The sequence below is a fragment of the Mangifera indica genome, chromosome 3 (assembly GCF_011075055.1).
Source record: "Mangifera indica cultivar Alphonso chromosome 3, CATAS_Mindica_2.1, whole genome shotgun sequence".
Lineage (NCBI taxonomy): Eukaryota > Viridiplantae > Streptophyta > Magnoliopsida > Sapindales > Anacardiaceae > Mangifera > Mangifera indica.
Window position 1 is genome coordinate 15435803 of NC_058139.1, and position 9766 is coordinate 15445568.

General features: G+C 34.3%; 1 protein-coding gene across 1 annotated transcript; it reads left to right on the forward strand.

The window, feature by feature from the left end:
* Positions 1–368: 368 nt before the first annotated feature.
* Positions 369–2980, forward strand: LOC123210343 (pyruvate dehydrogenase (acetyl-transferring) kinase, mitochondrial-like). Its single transcript, XM_044628639.1, has 6 exons — positions 369–715; positions 1057–1315; positions 1401–1578; positions 1764–1911; positions 2106–2319; positions 2785–2980. Exons 1-6 carry the CDS (start codon positions 461–463, stop codon positions 2841–2843), a joined length of 1113 nt encoding a protein of 370 aa, XP_044484574.1. The 5' UTR covers positions 369–460; the 3' UTR covers positions 2844–2980.
* Positions 2981–9766: the final 6786 nt, after the last annotated feature.

A 9766-nucleotide genomic window follows, 5' to 3' on the forward strand; every position in this document is an offset into this window, starting at 1 on the left:
AAAATAAATAATATTTTATTATTTTTAATATATTATTAATTAAATAATAATTTTATCCTAAAAATTTGATTGATTTTACTAATTTTAATGGTTCATGGTGAATATTAACTTTTTAATAATTGATGAATATCAATCGGAGAATACAATGAATTTTGCGTGTGAACAAGTTCTTTGGCGAAGTAAAATTGTCCGATCACGGTTGAGTCAAACCTCTCCTTTCACTGAATCCGGTCCAACTTCGAAATAATACCCCAAGCAACCGCTATTTCCTACACGTGCTGAAATTCCTTGCGTGTTACATCTTGATCCAATTTATCCACATCACCTCTGGTTAAAATCTAACCCTTGTTAGAACATGAAACAAAATAACAGGAAAAGAATAAAAAGTTGTAATTCAATTTTCAATTTTGTTGAGAGGCGGAGGCAAAGGCAAAGGCAAAGGCAAAGGCAGCTTCAAGCAATGGCTGCCAAAAAGCTGTACAAGTCGTTCTCGAACTTGAAGAGTTTGATGGAAGAGGTTCATAGATGGGGATGCATGAAGCAGACAGGTGTCAGCTTGAGGTACATGATGGAGTTTGGTTCAAAACCTACTGACAGAAATCTCTTAATCTCTGCCCAGTTTCTTCACAAGGAGCTTCCTATTAGAATCGCTAGGCGCGCTATTGAACTTGAGACCCTTCCTTATGGCTTATCTGAAAAGCCTGCCGTTCTCAAGGTAATTTCTTTTTTTTAATGATAAATTATATAATATTTCTGAATTTTGTTTGTTTTAACAACTACTTGACCAAACAAAAGCAAAAAAGATTGAGAAGAAAGTTGACTAACATTTATTTATTTGATTTCTCGGATATACATACATACATACGTACACACACACACACACACACACACACACAAAATGTTTTGTAATTTGACCGTACAAAAGAAGTTCTTGAGTTTAAGTTAATTTAATTTTTGTTTAGTATGTACTTGAGGGAGTTAATTTACAATTCGTGTGATTATATGTTAAATTCTGAAGATTTTGGATGGATGTTTGATTCTGTTATGGTTTTATAGGTTAGAGATTGGTATCTGGATTCATTTCGGGACATGAGGTCATTTCCAGAGATAAAGGATTCAAGTGATGAGAGGGAATTTACACAAATGATCAAGGCGATTAAGGTGAGGCACAATAATGTGGTACCCATGATGGCATTGGGAGTTCAACAGTTAAAGAAAGGGATGAATCCCAAGATTGTTTATGAGGATCTTGATGAGATTCATCAGTTTCTGGATCGGTTTTACATGTCGAGAATTGGAATTCGTATGCTTATTGGTCAGTTATTATTTTCTGGTGATTTTGTTGTTTTTGTTGAGAGTGGTCTAACTATTTTGTAGTTTCCAATTTGGATGAAACTCAGGGCAACATGTTGAGTTGCACAATACAAATCCCCCTCATTGTGTTGGTTGTATAGATACAAAAATGTCTCCGATGGAGGTTGCAAGGAATGCCAGTGAGGATGCACGTAGTATTTGTTTTTGGGAGTATGGCAGTGCTCCTGATGTTAATATATATGGTGATCCCAATTTTACATTCCCGTAAGTTCATTTTTTCTCACTTGGTTTGCTTTGTTTTTTGTCATTTGAATTTTGCTTATGCCTTCGTTTCTTTCTTTCTTTTTAGCCTCTTTGACATCCTGTTGGTGATGACTTTTGACTTAAAGAAGAAATTGGCTTTTTGTTTTGTTTTGTCTTTTATATTTTTCTTTTTGCTTCTGTAATAGGTATGTTCCCTCACACTTGCAACTTATGGTATTTGAATTGGTTAAGAATTCATTGCGTGCTGTTGAAGAACGTTTTTTGGACTCAGATAAAGTCGCTCCTCCTATTCGAATAATAGTTGCTGATGGATTGGAGGATGTTACTATTAAGGTTTTCTTCTGTATTATATACTGTCCTTTCTGTCTGTAAAAGTTCTATGATCTGTGTATATTTCTATGTAAATTGCTTTCCACATGCTTCTTCTTTTTGCGATTGGCTGTTGAATTTTGATTGGTAATATCTATGTTGCACTATTTTGTACTACAACTGAAGTGCTTAACAAGTTTTTCTGGATGATGATATAGGTCTCTGATGAGGGGGGTGGCATTCCAAGAAGTGGTCTCCCCAAAATATTCACATATCTTTATAGCACAGCAAAAAGCCCATTGGATGAAAATTTAGATCTTGATTCAACAGATGCGGTAACAATGGCTGGATATGGATGTGGGCTTCCAATAAGCCGCCTCTATGCACGGTATTTTGGTGGAGATCTGCAAATTATCTCTATGGAAGGATATGGTGAGTTAAATACTTTTTTTTTTTTTGGTTCTGTTGCATTTAGAAAATGTCGTCCATAAATGAGTTCCACTATTTGAGTTGATGAGGCCTTAAATTTTGAAAGTCAAATGAATAACGCACTTGGTTGATGTTGTGACCTGGCTGGTTTATAGCTCAACCTTTGACTTTCTGCATAGTTGCCCTGGAAGGTTAAGCGAAAGAAAAAAAAACAAAATTGGGAATTTACTGGAGCTATGCTAGAACTTTTTCTTGATGCAAACACTTTTCTGGTTGAGTACCTGCAAAGAACCTATGAAATATAAAGTGTTCATGATGTAAATGCTATGCTGAAAATATAATAGGGGTATCAATATAAAGTGGTCATATTCTATGCGTTTTATCAGGTAAAAGTGCTTGCTTCATAGTTTTTTATTTGGATATCCAGTGAAAATTTTCTCACTTGTTCAATTTGCACTATGTACACAGGAACGGATGCATATCTTCATTTGTCACGTTTGGGGGATTCACAAGAGCCGCTGCCATGAAATTAGGTGGATCTTCTCAAAAAACTGTTATTGAAAATACTAGACAAATGGTGTAAATTTTGTTCAAGGGATCCATTCCTGTCAAATATAAGCTTAATAAATTGGCAGTTTCCCTGCCTGTTCTTGGTTCTTGGCCACCTTCTAAAGCTTCCATGCAAAGAAACTAATATATTTTTTTAACAAGGAATCCTTTTTGAGTTGGATCATTCCAAAGAGGTTAAACTAATCATACCGAATAAGTAAAACTTTGAGTAGTGTTTAGTTTTATAATTACTGTATTAAATAAGTCAAAAGTTTAATTATGAAATGTCATTGAAAGTGATTTAAATTTTTGTTTTTTTATGTTTGGAATCCCACCCGGGGCAAGAAACGAAAACTAATTTATGTAGTAATAAGACCAACCTATCTACAAAAACGAGGCATGTGCAGATTCCTTTAACAGAAAACAGGGGATGTGGTTGTCCGTCATAATTCTTTGGATTGCGGCCTCTTTGCATGTTTTTGGGAACTGGATTCTATAAGATAATGGCCTTCTATTTCTAGGGATTCATGTTTCAATATTCTTTACAAGAACGAAGATAGTATTACAAAATAATACGATTCCTTGGTAAAAGGCAAGAGGATCAGATTACCAATTGTCCCCATTGAGCTAACATAGTGTGTATGGTATCATCTGATTTTCCAAATCATCAAGTCAACAGAAAATTTTCTTCAATTATGCTGCATGAGGTCTAAATTTTAGTATTCTAGCAAAGGGAAGAAATATCCGTCTAAAACAAAAGGACTTACAATGACTCTCTGAACAGACCATTAAATTCCCCATTTTAACATGTAATAATTAAACAAAAATTACATTAAATTCTCAACTCAAGATGGTTTAAACAGGCAAATGGTCGAACACAATATAAGAAAATTATTGACTCATAAGTCTACAAGGTTGTCTTCTATCTCTCGTCTCTGTAATTCAATTCGCTCAATGAATGTCAGAATTTTCCTGTTCAAAAAAATAAAAGAGATTCAATGCCTTCTTTGCTTTGCACGTTTTCGTGATTGTTGACCCTTTATCTTTCATTTCTCATTTGTCGATTTTGTTCTTCAATCTCTCAAACCTTACGTTTCCTAAAAATTTAATACAAGTGAGCAGAATGAGAACTTGAAAAAAAAGTAATGGCCTTGGATGATAACAGGAGAGCAACTCTCTCTTTCTCTATCTCACTGTACTGGCCAAGGTTAGAATCAGAAAGCAGCTCATCTACAAGGAATGCCTTTTTTCAATCTACCTGAGAAGAACTCCGTTGCGGGCTCTATAAACTTCAGCTAAGAACTACAGAATGTTTACTGTGACAACCTAAACATTCCTGGAAATACTTGGGCAATGTTTTTTATTTTGAATCACCCTTCATGTAATTTTTCTTCGGATCAAAGGCATTCCTCAACTCAACTGCATCAGCAACAAAGTATAATTACATGATAAACGATTAAAAGTTGAAAGACCACGATGGTCACCTTTCTCGTTCATCCGAAAACTTGTTTATCATGATTAGCGCAATTTTAGGTCAAATTCTAAAGCTTTATGTTGACATCAAAATTCATAGAAGAATTTCAGAAAACAGACTCCCGTGGCATAACTAGAACACAATTGTTTGGAATAGAACTTTTTGTGGTACAATATATATATAGATGGATGTAGTCATTATAAAATGTAAGGTCAGTGACGGATTATCTTGAATGTATTTGGAATGTAATAATTGAATGTAATCTAATTGTTGAATTCTTATCCAAAATCGATATAAATGCATTGCACCAAAGGCCATACAGGTCAATGGTAAATGCAGAGGGCTTTGTTCAGTTGTCAACTCATTCGTTTAGGATGAAAATTGAAAACCTGAGACATTCCTAATTAAGCAAATCTAAGTGCAAGTGCATGTGTCTATCCAGCATTATGTCAATTTTTTGGAGCACAGGAGAAATACTTTTATCAACAAAGATTGCTATTAACATTGATTAGCTTGCCCACTTGTACAGTAAGCAACATTCCTTTTCTTTTTAAGGGCGGCAATTTTAAGGAGAGAACATTTTACAAGTGCAAATAAGGAACCCACAAATGTCTCAAATATTTTTCCCAAAGATTATCTTGCATGAAGCAGGATAATCTCTGGCTGAAAATGATTTGTGAATATGCTAGACACTAATCTAATGGTTATTACAGTGTTTTGCAACAGTACAAGCACTGGCATGTGCATATTCTTTGAGCGGTGACATCTTTTTACCATTTTAAAAGGTTTGATTCAAACATTGTATCGAGGTTACAATAGACAACACACAGCCAATTAAGTATTGCAATATCAGAGCAAGTCCAAAATGAGATTAAACCACACAAGTAAATAACAATGCCTGGTCAAACAATTACATAGACGAAAAGGAAGAAATTAGAGCACCTTCAGCAACTGAAGATCTCTCTTCAACTCAGGGGTTATAGTTGCACCAGGCATGTCAAACTTACATTCCCATGACACAACAGAACAGAAGTCAATCAAACCAACAAACAAACCACAAAACATCAGACCCACAATTTTGATACTTTCATGCAAAATACACCAGCTAGTCCCAGCTGCATCTTTCGCTTTTTTTTTTGTTTCAGTAACTTGTTTATCCCTTTTGGATTGTTGGGTGGCACAAAAAGCCCATCAACAAACTCTATATTGGGTCTCCAAAGCATGTTAACTTCAGGTTGACTTTATGATCTGTGTTGGATAGTATCTTAGATCTAATTGATTTATATATTTGTAATTGAAGGATTTGATGTATCTTTTGCCGATAGTTTAGCAAATCATAACAATAAAAATCACAATTGATTTAAGTTGTGTTTGAATGTTTCAAGTTTTTTTTGAATTTTACTTTGGATATTATTTTATTTTTGCTGATTTGTAAGAATCTTTCTTGATTTAGTTGTTGAATTTTCTTGTATAAATTAAAGTGTTATCAATGAAGAAATTAGTTAGTTCAACTTTAATCAAATACTTTGAGTGATTTTTTAGTTCAAAAACTAACAAATGGTATCAGAGCTCCCTTCTTCTTAAGGGACCTGTGTTGAGAGTGAATTTGTGAGGAACCCTTCACCAAAAAAAAAAAAAATCAAACATCAAACCTTCAAGTTATCAGCAATAGCAGAAAACAATTTCATGTCTGCACCACCTGTCTTCTCTGATGTAAATTACCAGATATGGGCAGTAAAGATGAAGTCATATTTGGAAGCCTGTGAACTTTGGGACGTGGTTGAAGATGACCAAATTCAACCATTGCTTGAAGATCCAACTTTGGATGCTATAAGAAATCAAAGAAGTGAATTGAAGAAAAGATTGAAGGCCAAGACCTGCATTCACTCAACTATATCTGACGAAGTTTTCACAAGTTTCATGACTTGTGAGACTGCAAAACAAGCTTAGGATATGCTTAAGGAAGCTTTTCAAAGGAATGACAAGACAAGACAGATGCAAGTTCTAAATCTCAGGAGGGACTTTTAGCTTCTCAGAATCAAAGAAACAGAAAACATAACTCCAGGCTATAGTCAATAAGATCAGGTTGATTGGTGAAGAATTACTTGATAGAAAAATTGTGGAAAGGGTGTTGGTAAGTCTGCCAAAAAGGTTTGAAGCCAAGATATCATCTCTTGAAGATTCAAGAGATCTTACTCAAATTACTTTGATTGAACTAATCAATTCTTTGCAAGCACAAGAACAAAAGAAAGGCTATTAGAACAGAAGAAATGACAGAATGAGCTTTTCAAGCCAAAGACAAAGATCAAGCTCATGTAGTAAGTAAAGGCAAGAAAAATTGGAACAAGAAGAACAAGAAGGAAAGTGAAAGCAACACAGATGGAGGAAAAAAAGGCAAATACCTACCATGTCCACACTACAAGAAGACTTCGCACATCCAAAAATATTGCTAGTTTAGACCTGATATTCAATGCAGGTCATGTAATCAGTTAGGTCATATGGAAAAGGTTTGCAAGAACAAACAAAAAGGAGGACAGCAAGCACAAGTCATTGATCAACAACAGGAGGAGCAGTTATTTGTGGCAACTTGATTCGTCAGTAGCAGAACCAATGATGTGTGGCTTGTTAACAATGGCTGCACTCATCATATGACTTATGATGAGAGCATGTTCAAGGAGCTTGATCAAACTTATATTTCCAAAGTAAGAATTGGAAATAAAGATTACATTGTAGTCAAAAGTAAAGGAATTGTGGCCATCGAATGTGCTTTAGGTATAAAACTAATATCAGATGTGTTGTTTGTACCTGAAATTGATCAAAATCTTTTGAGCGTGGGACAACTACTTGAAAAGAATTATTCTGTGATTTTTAAAAATAAAACTTGTGTGATTTATGATCCTGTTGGGAGTGACTTGTTTTCAGTAAAGATGAAGAAAAAAACTTTTTGTTGGATTTGATGCAAGCTGATTCATACGCATATCCTAACTCCTTGGATCAGTCTGAGCTTTGGCATAAGAGGATAGGACATTTTCATTACTCTATACTTAAATACATGCATCGTAATAAACTTGTGCAAAATTTGCCCACTATTGAAGAGAAAGCTGGAGCTTACAAATTTGTCAACTAGGGAACAGTCGAGATTACCGTTTCTATATAACATGACATGGAAGGTGACAAAGAAGCTGTAGCTAATACACACGGATTTGTGTGGTCCAATAAAAACATAGTCTTTGAATAGTAGTAAGTACTACATAACATTTATTGATGATTTTAGTAGGATGTGTTGGATTTATTTTTTGAAACAAAAATATGAAGTAGCTGATTTTTTTAGAAATTCAAAAATTGAATTGAGAATTAAAACGACCATAGATTGAAGGTAATTAGATCAGATAACGAGACTAAGTATACTTCTGATAAATTCAACAGGTTTTGTAAAGATGCATGTATTAAGCATTAGTTGATGACAACCTACACTCCACAACAAAATAGAGTGAGTGAAAGAAAAAATAGAACAGTGATGAACATGGCCAAATGTCTCTTACTTGAGAAGAAACTTCCCAAGAAGTTTTAGGCGGAAGCAATCAACACTTTAGTTTATTTGCTCAATAGATTACTAACGAAGAAATTGAAGAACAAAATGCCATTTGAAGCCTGGAATGGTTACAAGTTGTCCATGCAAAATTTGAAAATATTTGGCAGCATATATTATACACATGTCAGATGTGAACAAAGATAAATTGGATCAAAAGGCTAATGTTGGGATTCTGATAGGATATAACAACAACACTAAAGGCTACCTGGTCTATCAGCCTTTGACAGGAAAAGTTGTTATCGATAGGGATGCCAAGTTTGATGAGTTTGCGATATGGAATTAGTGCAAATCAGAGGTAGAGTATGAAGAAATCAAAGGTATTGTTCCTATTGAAAGTTAGATTGAAGAATCTAATGACTCTATTGATGATGTTCCTAGTAGAGGTATTAGATTACTTTCTAGCATTTATCAGAATTGTAATGTTACTGTACTTGGCTCGCAAGTTATACCGATGCTATAAAAGATTCAAAGTGGATTGCAATAATGAAGAAGAAGCTAAGAATGATAGAGAAGAATTAGACCTGGGTATTGGTAGATAGGCCAAGCCATAAGAAACCCATTGGAGTAAAGTAGGTGCTTAGAATAAAGATGAATGTTGACAGTTCAATCAACAAGCACAAGGCAAGGCTGGTGGTTCAAGGGTATGCCCAACAATTTGGAGTGGATTTTTTAGAGACTTTTGCTCTAGTCACAAGACTTGACATAATCAAAATGCTTTTGACACTTGCAACTCAATTTGAGTGGAAAATTTATCAAGTTAATGTCAAGTTAGTGTTTCTAAATGGCTATTTGGAGGAGGAGATCTTTGTTAAGAAGCTTAAAGGTTTTACAGTGAAAGAAAATGAAGATAAGGTGTATTTGCTAAAGAAAGCCTTGTATGGTCTCAAACAGGCTCCAAGAACCTGGTATAGTAGGATTGATGATCACCTATTGAAGAATGGTTTCACAAAATGTCTAAGTGAATCAACTTTGTATGTGAAAGGTGTTAATGACAATGTAATTGTTATCTCTTTGCATGTTGATGATTTTCTTATGACAGGAAATAATGAAGAACTGATACAACAATTTAAAGCTCAGATGATGAAAGTTTTTGAGATGACAGAGTTAGGAGACATGTCATATTTTCTTGGCATGGAAATCCAACAATCATAACAAGGTATTTTCATTAGCTAACAAAAATATGCAAAAGAGATGCTTAGGAAATTCAACATGGAGAATTATAGGTCCATAAGCATGTTGCTGATGCAGAATGAAAAGTTGAGAAAGATGTTAGAGTTGAGAAAGTTGATGAAAGTTTATATATGAGCCTTATAGGTTGTGTAATGTATCTTATTGCAACAAAGCCTGACATTATGTTTGTTGTAAGTTTGCTATCCAGATTTATGCATTGTGCAACTAAGGTATACTTTAAAGCTACCAAAAGAGTGCTTAGATATGTCAAAGGGATTTTTGATTTTTGTATCATGTTTGAGAAGTCAGAAAAGTTAAATTTTCATAGGTATGCCTATAGTAATTGGGTAGGATCTTGTGATGATATGAGAAGTACTTTAGGCTATGTGTTTAGCTTTGGTTCCAGATGTTTTTCCTGGAGTTCTAAGAAGTAAGACGTTATAGCTCAATTTACAACAGAGGCTGAATATGTTGTTGCCATAGTTGTGAATCAAGTTTTATGGTTAAGGAAGGTGCCATCAGATTTGAAACATGTGCATAAATAAGCCACAAAGATTTTTATTGATAATCAAGCTACTATAGCTATCTCTAATAATCCTGTGTTTCATGGCAAAACAAAACATTTTAAAATCAAATTTTACTTTATTAGAGATGTTTAGAAAAGC

Coding starts and splice junctions, on each gene's coding strand:
- LOC123210343 (XM_044628639.1), top strand. CDS start 461: ATGGCTGCCAAAAAGCTGTACAAGTCGTTCTCGAACTTGAAGAGTTTG. Junction 716..1,056: donor AAAAGCCTGCCGTTCTCAAG/GTAATTTCTTTT, acceptor ATGGTTTTATAG/GTTAGAGATTGGTATCTGGA. Junction 1,912..2,105: donor TGGAGGATGTTACTATTAAG/GTTTTCTTCTGT, acceptor ATGATGATATAG/GTCTCTGATGAGGGGGGTGG.